Raw genomic sequence first — 14,927 nt, 5'->3', positions numbered from 1 at the left:
CAGAGCCTACATAAACAAACAATCGTTCAAACCTGTTATGATATAAGTTTGCATGGAGGAGTTGCAGGAATGCAGGATGTTCTCAAACAAAAAAAGCAATGTATATCCTGCAACCCGAGTGAGAATAAGCGGTTCGGAAAATGAATCAATGAATGAAATTCCAAAAACAAAAATCCTAAAAGTCTGAGGAAAAATAAGTACTAAAATGACCAAACTTTAATTAAATGAGATCCAAGTGACAAAAAAAGCAAAACCACAAGAGGAGGTAGAATTGCTCGCCATGCCTCCCCATTGTTTATTTAATATTTGAAACTTTTTGTGTTCAATAAAAAATGTGCCTGTTGCACAGGAATCTGTGACACTCACACATATTTCAGCACTTAAACATTTTTAAAGCCAGATGATATCATGCCGCCAGTAATAAACATCTCGCGACTCTTGATGTTTAGCATTGGCAGAGACAAATGAATGATGAGTGTGTTAAGCTGCATCATTCTCACTGGGCACATTGATCTGACAGAAACTTGATTAGCTAAATGTGCTAAGTGGGCAAATGGACACATCAAATTAGAGTCTGCGTCGGGCGGCTCAAAGCAGAAGGGAGAAAGCAAGGCAGATGCTGGACTTACGGCTGGGCCCGTGGATTTTGATAGGTTCATTTGGCTTGGCCAGTGAGCGAGAGCAATGCTGGCACACGCAGTCCTTTCCACTGAATGTCACTCTGTCTCCGATGGGAAAGGGTTTACTGTGGACGTGAAAACAGACAGAATTAGAACCACTAGTAAGTACATGATTGTGGCTCAAGTGCTGGATCGAAGAATATACCCAGAAATAAGCGAGTGACATTGATCCTACTACAAGTTCTACTGACAATACTGTGATTTAATGCTGACATGAATTGACCAAATCCAATAAACCTTTGTTTATGAATCTAACCATAAATCCACAAAAAATACTTTTGACAAGCTAAGTGCGTATCTGACATGAACATGAAATACACCACTTTTGTTTGATTTCGAAGGGACTGACTGATTTACCCATGACTGGGGAGGATGTATAAAAATATGGGGAGCTAAAAGGCTTCGGGAAGACTTTTAAAATGACAGACTGCAATAATCTTTTTATTCTGCCGCCAAGGCCTGGAAATGATGTCAAGACGCAGAAGGAGTCACCAGCAGAGGAGCAGCATGCATTGTGTTTGTGATGGACCCTGAGGCAGATTTTCTCTGGTTTCTGGTTCAGTAACAGTGAGTTTGTAAAACAGTTTCTATTAACTGCACCTGTCCCCAACTTACCTTGCCAATAATAAAGCACACAATTTTGCTCTGCCTACCAAAGATGACTGAAATTACTTTCCCCAATTCCTATGAAGTTGGCACGTTGTGCAAAATGTAAATAGCGAATCCTTTCAACCAATGTCTAAGTAATTGAATACACTTTAAAGACAGGATATTTAATGTTGTTGTAAATATTCACTCATTTTGAATTTGATACCTGCAACATATTCCAAAAAAGGTGGGACAGGAAATTGTATATGGGTCCGAGATTATAGGGATGACATTTAAGAGGGTAAATTGAGTGAAGCTGTGACATTTGACCTTGGCCTTAGCGGTGAGTTGCTTTGTCAGCAACGCTTTAACATTTTACGATGTTAGCATGTTTAATGCTCGTTTTAACGAGCCACTGAAGTGAAGCTATTTCTGGTTTCGCCCTTTTGATCACTGCCCATGAAAACATTAGCACAGAAACCTGCTTTCAGATTTCATTAGAGCTGAGGCAATGATGACAATCACAGAGGCGGCCATTGGTAGAAAGACAGAGAAGGGCGATGTGATGTGGATGCTGATAAAGAGAAGAACGATGATAACCAGAATAATGAAGAGGAATACTTGGGAGGGGAAGGTAAGGATCGTGGTTGGAAAGAATAAAGCAGAGGAATTAGGGTCGGGCAAAATGTCAAAACTAATTTGATATTGTTGTTGAGCATTTGTCACAATGACAAATTATCATTAGAAATAATTCTGGACAATGGCAAGCCCGTCTGCCTCAGTAATAGAATCCAGGTTCGACTCTCAGTTGTGTTGAGTTGAGCTACTCGAAATTTAAAAAACATGCTAGTTAGCTCAAATTGAAACTTTTATAGTGATACTGTTCAGATGCGTAAACGTGAGTGTGAATTATTATTATTTTTTTTTTAAATCTACTGTACATCTACTGTACACAGTCTGTAACCCAGTTTGTGACCATTACAAGTATATGGATCTGTAAAAAAATGTATAATACAACATAAATGGTTTCTTCTTGGGTTCATGCCACATCTGTTTTGTTTTTTTTTATTTTCACTGCAGTCCGATATTTTACTAGCTGCGCTCTAGCATTAAAAGTGACACATCTTGATGTTGATGTTGACACTTGCCAATTTGAAGGCTGACAGTCGACTTAACTTTATGCCTGTTGCAACCGTGTTTGGCTATTGGTGCAGAGTGTAGCACGTTTTGTGTGAAATTGATGAAGGAAATTCTGTGTTCCGAGGACATGTGTGGTGTTTGCCATCGCATTTCATTCAGAAATATGACAACCCTATTAGTCATTGCAAAAATCACTTCAATGAATGCATTATTGATATTATCAGCATCAATATTATTATATTTTTCAAATCACTCCTCAGGCCACGGCACTGCTATGCTTCAAGGACCGTGCCTCTCATGTGCCGATTTTAAAGTGAGTGAGAAAAGAGGCTTTGATTGGCGGCGAATCGAGCCAGTTGTGTTCATTCCCACAACGGATTAAAAGGCCCGTTTTGAACTGCGCCAACATGCTTGCGTCTTTAAAAATACCAAAACCCAGCCTAGCCCGCCTCTGCACAGATTTAGACCAATCCTCACGCTAGACTTGCACTGGGCTCAAAAATAGAGCTAATTACTTTAATGATGAGCTTTGATACATGAACTTTTAGCTGTGCCATGCTGGGCTGTTTCTCTGAGCAAAAGCAAAGACAGCAACATTTGGAGGGATGAAAAAAACAAGTTGGCGCAGCTGAAAACTAATTAACAAGAACATGCAGAATTGGACCCAACTCCTACTGACAAATTTGATTCAAGTACCACTTAACTAATTGTGTGAAGGTTGAATTGTATGTATGAAGTCCAAATTAGCCACAGAAAAAAAAAACTGCACCTACTGCAATTTCATTGCACAACACAAGGTGGAGAATGCCAAGAAAAGAAGAGGTCAAGAAAAGAATGGCAAGCAATGTTTCAAAGAGCAGACAGCAGGGAAGATGAGACTTGCCCTCTGGATTGTTGCTGTCTCTTCTAGTGTGCTCCTAATGCACTGACATGACTGCTCCACTGATGGCCTCTGAACACTTGAACACTTGTGGTGTTCATTCAGTTGTAATATTATAATTTTATCTATCTATCTATCAATCAATCTATCTATCGATCTGTAGAGGTTTGCAACTGTTGTGTCTGTGATGGCGAGTGTGTGTGTGCACATGTACCTGCAGACACTGCAGACAAAGCACTTGGGGTGGTAAGTCCGTCCCAGAGCAGAGACCACCTCGCCTGTGATGAAGCTGTCACAACGGTCACACCGGGTGCCGTACAGTCGCTGGTAGTCTGCTGTGCAGATGTACTCGCCCTTTTTCTGGAAGAAGCCTGACCTCGCCAGATCACAGTTACACACTGTGGAAAGATGAGTGAATAGGTCTCGTCATAATGAAGATTAAAAGGTTTCTCAAAACTGTTTTAAAATGGTACAGCATGTTATGGTCATTTTAGCATATGTTTAAAAAGCCATGGCAAATTTTCCAAAGTTTTGATCGTATGACAGTGAGTTTAATGCACATCCATATATAGATAAGGCAAATAATGTATTACACTCAAAATTGTGTGCAAATTCTGTGAAAATCACAAAACACATTTTATATATTTTTTCTAACTTTCCACCCCTCCCCAGAAACTTCCTTCTCTATCAATCCATTTTTCATTCAGAGAAGCAGATAGATTGTCTTAAGTTTTCTAAAGCTTTTCACTTCCCTGCGAAGTCCCATATACTTTGAAGCAATTTGGCCCAACTCATCCGGACAAAGCTCCTTCCCATTTATTATCCTAAACGGCAACAGCACCACCACAATTTCATAACATTAATTAATAAAAGAATGACATTTAGTCGATAATACAGCAAACATTTCTCAGGGAAAATTAGTTCATCCCTATAACATATTTCATTTCTTTTTGAATTTGCCATGTTCTGGCAGAACAAGAACCTTTGTGAATTAAATTCCTCTTTTTAATCCACCTGTGTCTCTCCAGTGTGTGGCTTCTCTTGAAAATTGGCTGTGAGAAACATTCCAGAGGGACCAAATTCGCTCTTGCAGGAATATAATGGAAAAATCACTGTGCGCAGATACAACTTGTGAAAAATCTGACAAAGCAACAGACCACAAGTTATTTCCCCGAAACAAAAAAAAAAAAACCTGACAGGATGAGGATTACTTTGTGAGTGCATGTGTATGCTTTTGTGCCAAGTGGGCGTTGTCTCTAAATGATGTACCCAAAACAGACATTGCCCTTCAGCATTTTGCCATAGAGCAGTGAATGGATTCCATTGGGGTTAAAAGGACAGTAAAAAATTCTTCTTTTTTTGCAGAACCGTGGTCAGCATGGTAATGGTGTCTGGTTTCTTCCAGTTTCTGTGGTTAACCAACATAAGGAGAGTTGACAGATGTTGTACCTTCATACTGGGGTAAAAAATCGTTACACGTGGCACTGATGAAGAGGTTAAATGAAAAGTCAGGCCCTCTTATGACGCTGCATATAAATGATATAGCAAAGATTCCAAACATAATAAAATGGGTGTATTTAACTATTAATCGTTCAGAGTGTGAGTATTATAAACACAGAGACGCCAGATTTCAGATTCTGGAGCAGACTAATCTTGTTAGTAAGATAAGAGAAAACTGCATCTCTACCAAAACAGCCCACAAAACACCACTGTGACTCTATGAACCTCAATAACAGTTCAGGAACCATAATTGGAACATGGGTGTCTACTAAAGTAAGTGTTCGGAATGAAACAAGAGGGAAAGTGATAATATCAGAACATTTAAGGCCCTATTTTTGTGCCCAGAGGAAGTTTAGCGCAAAGTGTAGTCTAACTGTGCGCACAAGTGGAATTTTTCTTTCTTTTGGTATTTTCATAGTCTGGCGTAGTCAGAAATGGATGTTTAGGCTGTTGTGGGACTGGACACAGCCGACTTGATTCCCAGCCAATCAAAGCAGTTCCGCTTATTCCCCTTGAATTCAGCGCGGGTGACATAGCGGAAGCATAACGACCAAGAACATGCTTGGATCTGCGCATGCAAAGCACGTTTATGAACTGCAGGATCGCCACTTGTCATGATCCGTTTTTGTCCTTACATGTTTGTGTTTGTTTTTGCCCAGCTGGAGTGGGGGCGTTTCCTTCCAGCGCTTCGTTCTGGGTCGTGTCGTCATGGCTGGAGAGGTGCGCCCACCAGCCACACACCTGTCACTCGTCATGCTCTTGATTGCGGAACTATTTAAGGACTTCATGCCGACAACTCAGTGTCGGATGATTCCCCTTGCTCATGAACCCAAGTCGGGAATTATTAGACGTCTCGTTGATGCTTTCTGTGATTCAGGTCTGTATTCTTTCGTAAGTGTTTTTCTTGTTATTGATTATCTCGGTTGTGCTCGTTCGTAAATTGGCTTTCCTTGTCCTTCAGTAGCAAGCGATTTTCATTTCCATTTTGTTCCTTGCCTTTTGCAAGCTTTTTTCGTTCCTGTCGCTATTTTCCTGGTGTGTTCTTCCACCAGTGTCCTTTGTTGCAACTATATTGTTTTTTGTAAAATTCATTTTCTGTGTCTGCGCCTTAAAGAGTCCTGACCGTTTTCCAGAGTTTCTGGAAGAACCCTAACACCACTCGCGGAAGAAGTGAAGTTGGGCACTGTAAAGGTGGCACTAGGATAGACCCTTCCAGCGCTGATTGTGTGTCTGTGTGTGAATTTGATCCAGCTGCAGGCAGACAGATTCTGTACTCTGGTAATATGTGCGGTGGATGTCATCATATATCATTCATAAAGATGACAAAAGCGTGCATCAAATCCTCTGAATTATCGTAGAAATCAACTCATTGATTGCATCAATATTATCATGTTCATTTATTTATTTATTTTTTTAAAACAAGGATTACCCAAGGCCACAAATGATTGCTGTGGAAGGCAGTCTGAAAGTATGCACTTCGGTGATCTGTGATCGCTCTGGCCAACTTTACATCATCCACCCTTGGAAGTTTTCATGCACTTCCTTATAAACGTACTTTGTGCACTTCAATCTTCTGCATGGACTGCAGCGAGTCTATTTCTGTTTCCGCAATATCAAAGACAGTGCGCCGCTAGCGCACTGAGTTTCAAGGGAATGAATGAGAAGAGCTGCCTCCATTGGCCAGGGAGAAAGTAAGCTGTGTTCACTCCCACGATGGAGAAAACAGCCCTTTTTAACTGCTCGCATCTACGAAAATACCAGAAGAAAAGAAAACTCCACCCATGTGTGCAGCTAGACTGCGCTTTGCGCTACGCACAAAAATCAAGCCCCAAGCTTACACAAAAACACAAGCACACAACCATAAAGCCCTCAAAGGGCCTCATTTAATCTCAAGCTGTTTATGAGAGCAGTGTTATGACTTAATGGTGTAATAAAAGATCAATAAGCCCTCGCTCAGGAACAAAACTGTCTTAGCAGCTGCAGAAGGTTGGAAACACATAACCCATCTCTGATGCGCTGGCAGAGAACATACGCAGAGGTACGGTGATGAAATGTGACAGTGTGTATGATCAGATGTGATGACAGGTCAATGGCATCCAGAGAAGGTGGTTGGAAAAGTACAGTATAAGGCCAAAAAGTGAAAAAACGGGAAAGCAGCTCCCCTCAAACTAGGCTCCGACCATAATCTTAATCACATGTTATCTGATACAGTCATGGAAAAGGGAAAGAAGGAAAAAAAATAAATGTTTCTTAAAATGCATTTCCCTCCTTTCTGCTTTCCAGTCTGTCATCAAGACTGTCAAAGGATCGAAGATTCACACCTTGAATATTGCAGTTCTTTAGCATACGTGACGCCTGACCAACTCACAGCTGGCTTACTGCATCTGCTCAAACTTGGCTGGAAGGTCCAATCTTATTTACTTAATCACAATGTTTACGCCAGTACGGACGATTGGCTCAGGCATTATAAAGGAGTTTCCCCGTCCTTGGATACTATAGGAAACAGAAGCCTTCCATGGTTGCCCTAGAGGCAGGTACCCATCCAAATTTTCATTTGGGGGCAGCTGTGGATTGATTAATGGATAGAAATGCTAAAATTGGCTGTGATTCTATTTAAACAACACCAATGTTAACTTAAAAAAACAAGTGTTTAAAATAATAATAATTATAATAATAAGAATGCTCTTGAGATCATTGGAATGTTATTTCAAGCGTCTTCCTTTTTTGGGGGGGGGGCACACACTACCAAGTTTGACAATTTACCCAGAAGAGATTTGTTTTTATTGTTTGTGTTGCAGTCGCATCTACAGCCAGCTGCACACTCAGGGCTCTATATTCATGCTCAGCACAAGACTGGCGCGAAGAGTGGGCCAACTGTGAGAAGTCACATGCAGGCACAGTCAAAAACGGGCAGTTGTGAGTCCATGCAGGAGGACAAAGTGCACAAAGTACGTTTTTAAGGAATTGCAAGCGGACTTGCTTGGGCGGATGAATTTGGCTAGGGCCATCACTGATCCCAGATCAGAAGTTGGTACTTGGACAAAGCCTTCCACCCTGATATTAAATAACACATACATGTGTGACCACCCCATAATGCCGCCTCGCCCTCCCTCAACCATTTATAAATTACAGAATTAATCAATGATTAATTTTGGTAAACAATTAAAAAAAATCATTGTAATAAATGTCGGTACGATTCAGTAACGTTTTCAAACATGGTGAATAGCAAAATCCTAATCAGAAGTCAACTGGATGTTCACATGAATATACAGTAAAAGCACTATTCTTAAAGAACTTTCAAAAAGTCAAAATTCACTCTTTACCCAAAAGCAAAGCCTCTAAATCCTTCCACATTTTTGCTGCCAGAAGTGTGGGTGGAGTTAGGTCACAACTGGAAGTCTCTGCCCCTGCAGAGGCATGGCTTAGGTTGGCTCAAGGAAGAAAGGCTTTGGTTAAAGCTGCACAAACCCGCAGCACATGGTAGCAAAATTCACCCATAAAAACAGCCGTCTAATAAAAAATTCAAAATGAAAAAAAGAAACTTGGCTGGTCTGTTTAACTCTTTTGTGAATGCCTCTCGGCTTGTGAATGATTCCGTTTCACATTAATGCATACACTATACGACATTTTGAAGAGAGAAATACATATTATTATATATTAATAAACAATCAGATTTCGCAACAATTGGCTTCCAAAATGAATTTAGCAACGCTTTAACTACATCAAAGACTTGATTGAATACATTCTGCTCACGTTTTGGTCAATCCCTGAGTGCATTGCTAATGTCGGGAAGTTAAGATGGATCTTTTGACTTCCTTTTTCCCCATTTTTGGCAAACCGAGGACTTGGTTTGAGATCATGGGCCCAGTGATTGGAGGTTAACGCATAGGCTGGTGTCGGCAGCTGTGGTCATTAGAACTACACTGATTAGACACCAACAGGGGGTCGGGGTGATTGGGTATTTATTTCCTGCCAACAGACGCAATTAAAATTCCCATCTCAAGTCAGCCCAGGATACAAACCTAAAATAGTCTAGACACCTCCCCTCTCTCTCCTGGCGTCTCAGCTTTTGGGTTTCTTCTTCAAAACGTTCAGCGGACACACTCTTGCTTTCAATTTGAAGGCAAAAATGGGGACTTCATCTTATACATCAGATCCAGAATATATCTGTCAAAATAGGACAATACTTGGACATGTTGATGTTCACTGATCTCGCCTCAATGCCAGGTATTTTGTTTGCAAAGCGCACTTACCTAACTTGAATACATTGATTTCTCAGCAGCGTTTTCACATTTATTTTTAAATGTCACTGTCATTTGTAAGAATGTGAATATATATTTTCTCTTAGCAGATTTATCAGTGAGTGTTACTCAAAGATTTGTCTGCATCATGTTGTGAGAATCATCAGCAAGGAAATGAAAGCAAAGCCAATGGGGATAAAATTTACTCAGAAATGTACAGCTAACCTCCGTAAATTATTATTCCCTATACTCAGATAATATACTCTCAAAGGTAAATGCAAGTGAAGTTCGTTCATTGAAAGGCTCTCATGACTACATAAGGGGATATTGGCGTAAAACACACTGATAACATTCATTTCAGTGGACAAAACAACAGTTGTCGTTTGGATGATGATGGGTGCCCTCAGGCATCAGCCGTGATGGGCCAAATGTTAGTCCAGTCGTATAGAAGTCAAAAGCAGTACCAGACCTGTCTAATACCTGATATCTTAAACAGTTACATTATGTAGGTACCCCCCCCCACACACACACAATGTATATCAAAATATAACAAATAATTGAATCGAGATTTGTGTCATGAATAAAATTAGTACCAGTTTGTTACTTTTATTTTAGTACAATGGTCATTTAAAAAAATAATAAAAGGGTTCATCCAGCCAGAATGGTCCATTTTTTCAAAAACAAGCTCAAGGCTTAGGTATATTTTTTTTCAGGAAAATTACATTAACTTGTAATTTCTATGCATGTTCTCTCCGTGCCTGCGTAGGTTTCCTCCGTGTACTCCGGTTTCCTCCCACGTTCCAAAAACATGCATGGCAGGTTGATTGGACACTCTAAATTTCCCCTAGGTATGAGTGTGAGTGCGGAAGGTTGTTTGTCTTTGTGTGCCCTGCGATTGGCTGGCAACCAGTTCAGGGTGTCCCCCGCCTGGTGCCCGTTGACAGCTGGAATAGGCTCCAGCACCTCCCGCGACCCTAGTGAGGAGAAGTGGTACAGATAATGGATGGATTTATTTTCTATTTTATCAATTAAGTTTGGAAAAAAACTATACAAAACTAAGGAGTTTAAAAATGCCTCTTCGTAATGAGCATTATGGCCACGCCCCCCCATCCCATGTCTTTGTGGAAGTCACGGCAGGAACCATCACAATTTGTCTAATCAAAGTCATTGTAATTACGTTGCTAATAACGTCAAAATAATGGGACTCAGTAGCCCCAAAATGTATGCGGACATCTCTACATAAAAAAAAACAATAAGCCTTTCCATGGCTGATTTAAAAGAGAATGAGGTAATGAGCATTTTACATGCAGCTCTTGTCATGTTTTGTCTGTTTTCTTTAACAGGTCACCAAGCTACGTAAACACAATGCATTGCGAGAGTCTTTTTGTAAGGTTAATTGTTCGTAGGTAGTTTTATATTCCAATTTCAGCCATAAATGATTGCTTCACTTACTTTTATCACCTATGCCACTTCAGGCTAGGCCTACACCACTTATCAGAAAATGATGCGGCCACACTCGGCTGTGGAGTTGGCCTCCTTGCTAGAACTTTTGTGCTCTGAATTTTACAAAGTCTGTACACCCATCGATTTCTGCACTGCGTATCCTCACTACGGTCGTGCGCGGGAAATCCAACATTTCACCAAGGCATGACAACCAGTGTGGTCGTGAACCTCGCTTTCTGACATTGACGCTCCAGAAGCAGCCCCCGGCTAAAAGTGCATGCCGCTCTGCGTTCAACCTCCTCCAGGGTTCGATGAGGTCTCTATCTGAAATTGACGTTCACTCACTCTCACGACGAAGCTGGCGGGTGCAAGCGGTGTCGCACATGAACATACGTGACTGATTGAGAGGCATAAGCCATCTGGGACATGGATCCGTAGGCTGGACAGTAAGGGGCTAATTTTATTGTGTAGCCTGAAGCTAATTGTTGCTCTGAGCAGTGCTGTTCTCATACTGTTTGCCAGGTGAGGGGAGTGGAAGGGAAGGGGATAAATATCCATGCCCACTTGGTAGGCTGTTGTTGTCTTACGCCACATGCCAGTTGCCTCTTAAGACATGACAAAAGATTAGCGTAGCTAAATGTCTGAAATATAACCAGTTGGGGTTTATGTGCGCATTCATTCTCTTGTGCGCTATAGCCTGTGAAAGAGGAGAAGAGATCCACACTGGGTTTTTTTTTTTTATTTTGTGGAGGTGACCACTTTTTGTTGGCAATCAGTAAGTTTTGCATTTAATTGAGAAGCCAATGAAGTCATAGATAAGACATCATGGAGACTGTAATCTTCAAACTATAATGTTTAAAGAAATGACTGTTTTTTAAGCATATAAATGGATACAAAGAGTTCATTTCTCATTAATTTTCTAGAGATGAAAATGTTAATTTACCTTTAAGAGACTTTCAATTTATCTTCTATTTGTTGAATGATCTTTGAAAAACAATATTTTATAATCACTTCAGCATGTGACGAAGCACAATTTTATGACATCTTGGTTGAAATTTGGTGGCGACTCAACCTGAATTGAAGTGACTTGGGACTTATTTGAGACTAAGGGTGCGACTTGAGTCTTGCTTGTCACTTGTACATATGTGACTCACTCCCACCTCTGCCACTTTATCCCCATTAGCACACACGCCTCTTACATCTACTCCTCACAATGTTTTGTCTCACAAGTGACTGTCATGGAAGCTAATTATGCAGTTGGTTGCTGTATGGTAAAAGGTCATCCATTGTGCAGTAACTTGAAATTAACTGCACACTTAAGTTGTTGTAGTTGTGATGTGTGGGTGTAGGGCATTTTACATGATAATGAAGGCAGATTAATATTAAACCCCTTAAACAAGGGAAGTATGGTGCTGTGGATTCCTCTAACATCCCGTGCAGTCAATAGTTTAACGAGTTAACAGAGATTAGTCTAAAGTCATACCAAATCACAGGTGGTAAAGAAAACAGTCAGACGTTGAAGCCACGTCAGCTACAATGTCAGGCTGCATCTAAGCAAGTAACGGCTTTTAGCTCAATGCTGACATGCTGACTATATGTAATGGCTGGCCAAATGTTTTTAATTGTGAATTTTGATGATGGCCACCCCAAAGTGGCAGAGGAAGTTATCTGAATTAGAAACAACAGCAGATGAGGGAGATTGGAAACCACATCCTTGAGTGCAAGCATTTTACATTTCAATCCCGTGTTGCTATTGCATAAACAGGAAATAAGTAGCTGGTCTGATTCACTTCCACAGCAAATAGGGAATAGTTTGGGGTACGCATTCATTAAAATGCAGATCCAAGCATTTAGGTTATGAAAACGCTTGTAAAATCAACCTGGTGACAATGACAGTGATGAGCTATGATTATTGAATAAGACCTGAATAAATTCAACATCACTCTAAAGGAGAGTGGATCATCAAATCATACATACACTTGGAATGTATACATACACTGTTACAAAAGATGTAATCATTGCCTCTGTTTAGCCAAGGTACCAAAGCGTATTGCAGCTACACCAGAGAAAAAGTTCAACACATTATGACATACTAACTTTACTGTTTTAACGTGATAATTTTCACATAACACACACACACACGCACACCCCCACGCACATACATACATATATATATATATATATATATATATATATATATATATATATATATATATATATATATATATATATATATATATATATATATATATATATATATATATATATATATATATTGTACATAAGTTATCATGTTAAAATGTGATGAGTTTGACAGATTGACGGCCAATCGAAAACGATCCCCCCGTTCCCGATAAAATCAACGCGAATGGGGCGCAGAAATTTACTTGCTAGGGTCTGTGCATGAGTTTGGAAGGGCAAAGTGAATATAGACTGGTGAACTGCAAGATGTTTCTGTGCGGATGATGTAATCGGCTTTGCATGTGACTTGGGCAATAGGAGGCTGATATGCACCCTCGTATTGTGTGTGAGATTATTGCTTGTGCTTGGGATGTAAGTTGCTTCTCATGAGTCTCAAATGCAAAACACATCAAAACAGGACAGGTCCGTGTGGACGACTCAAGTTGACATTTTTAGTCTTTGTGGTGGCATAAAAAGATGCTAAAAAAACAAAAAAAAGCTCTAATGTGTACACCATTAAAAGGAATTTGTTTTAAATAATAATCATATATTACAATGGTATCAATGTGTGGCTTCTCACTAAATTAGAACAAACTTGGAACAATATCAGTATCACATACTATAAATACACAGCACGTGACATCAAAAACTGTAGCCCAACGGATGGACAAGGACAAAAATAATGTAAACAAAGACAACGGGTGGAGGCTGAATGTGAAATTCAAGAGCAGAGTAATACTGAGCAATAATGACTTCCATCTTTTGGCACTTGCCAGTGGTTTTTGGCTGGAGTGCCCAGTGGAGTCTCTCTCGACCAGTCAGGCTGCTGAGGACCTCTGAGGACTGATGAGCGATTCATTAAATTGTGAATAAGGATGAATGGAAACTGGAAAAATATGAAAAATGAAATGGCAGGGGATGTGTTACCTTAACTTATGCGTTTATACGGCGCACGTGGCTGTGATCAAGGTCTGACAGAGCACAATGTTTTTTCCTTATCCTTGTCAAATGCACACACACTGATAATGCAACACAAACATACACACACATTTAAAGACAATAATCAATGTACCATTGTGTGAAAATCTTTCATTTTAGAGACGTTGGACATGGAGAAGGAGAGAATTAATCACTGTCATGTATCGTGCATCTTCGAGAGCCGTTGGGGAGAAGTCCCGTTGCCTCCCGCACTCGCTTCTCTCCCTAGCAACCAGGCTTTGGCGTGGTGATTGGACTAGCGTACCAGTGGTTGCTATAGTGACAGGAAGCGACCCTACCATGTAACCCCCCACTTTTAACTGTGTTTCTCTTCCTTCTTTCTTCATAACCTCTCTTTGTCTTTTCATCGCTCTTTTTGTCAGCTCGGTTTTGCATATGCTGCATCTGACATCAGACAGCAGTACCGGGACATGATGACAGAAGATGTTATGAATACAGAGGATGAGTGATGGGATTAATGGTGTTTTAAGTGAGGTCTTACTAACTGAAACGTGGTGAAATGAAATGAAAAAAATTATGCCATTAAGAGAAGAAGCAGTAGAGCCCTAGTATCAATCAAACTTGACCGTGGTAACTCCTTTTTCCGTCATTAAAAACAGATGTGGAAAAGCCTGACACTTTGCAAATATTTGTTTACATTCACATTTCATAAACAGTAAATGTGGACACAGCTGATAGGCAACAAATTGTGAGTTGTGAGCTGATTTGAGCTGATGCATGGCTTCAGACACCGGTGTGGTCGCTCATTAGCCCGCAAATCCAGACTCAACGCTGTACCAGCCCCTTCAGCCCCTATCTTCGTCAGCCCTCTCAGGCGCACCCACTTGTTCTCTTTTACAGCTGGTGTGGGTCACTGGCTCACTGGTTGCAGGCTATTGCCCTCTGGTTGGTGACTGACCTCTGCATCAGGCCATATTGGCGGTTCGGTGCCTCTGGCCCTTCTGGGGCTGTTCTGGGCACCTATGAGGGGCTGGCGGACGGTCCCGAGTCCCTGGTCATTGGTGGTGTCCTCTTGGCCCAGTCGCCACAGGGGAAACATCCTGGTCCGCACTTCACTTTTGGATGGGAGGGTCTGAGTCGCCCAGTCCTCATTGTGCCGGCACAGCAACTTTGGATACCGTATGACACACATGCATGTGTGACGATGTTAATTTACTAATATCCATAGACATGCCTATGAGATCTCGTTGCTTGATAGCTTCCTCCCTCTTGCCATCAACTCACCAAAGCTTGACTCCAAATTCCATTGTGGCATTTTGCAAATGTTTGCCAATT

At 40.8% G+C, this 14,927-nt stretch overlaps 1 protein-coding gene across 7 annotated transcripts in view; it reads right to left on the bottom strand.

The window, feature by feature from the left end:
* The window catches only part of ablim3 (actin binding LIM protein family, member 3), a 56,464-nt gene that overhangs the window by 21,731 nt on the left and 19,806 nt on the right, over positions 1 to 14,927 (bottom strand). For all 7 annotated transcript variants that reach the window (XR_015842867.1, XR_015842868.1, XM_088293786.1 and 4 more), the window contains 2 exons: positions 3,503 to 3,686; positions 630 to 745 (listed from right to left, as the gene is read on the bottom strand). Coding sequence is in view for 5 of the 7 variants with exons in the window: in XM_088293786.1 (XP_088149912.1) it covers positions 630 to 745; positions 3,503 to 3,686 (300 nt within the window). In the remaining 2 variants the exon portion in view is untranslated. The remainder of the gene's footprint in view (positions 1 to 629; positions 746 to 3,502; positions 3,687 to 14,927) is intronic.

This window comes from Idiotropiscis lumnitzeri, chromosome 4, assembly GCF_059441095.1.
Source record: "Idiotropiscis lumnitzeri isolate Australia: NSW breed Sydney's pygmy pipehorse chromosome 4, RoL_Ilum_1.0, whole genome shotgun sequence".
Taxonomy (NCBI): domain Eukaryota; kingdom Metazoa; phylum Chordata; class Actinopteri; order Syngnathiformes; family Syngnathidae; genus Idiotropiscis; species Idiotropiscis lumnitzeri.
Note: the sequence above shows the minus strand (reverse complement) of the source record. Positions and strands in the feature narration are given on the sequence as shown.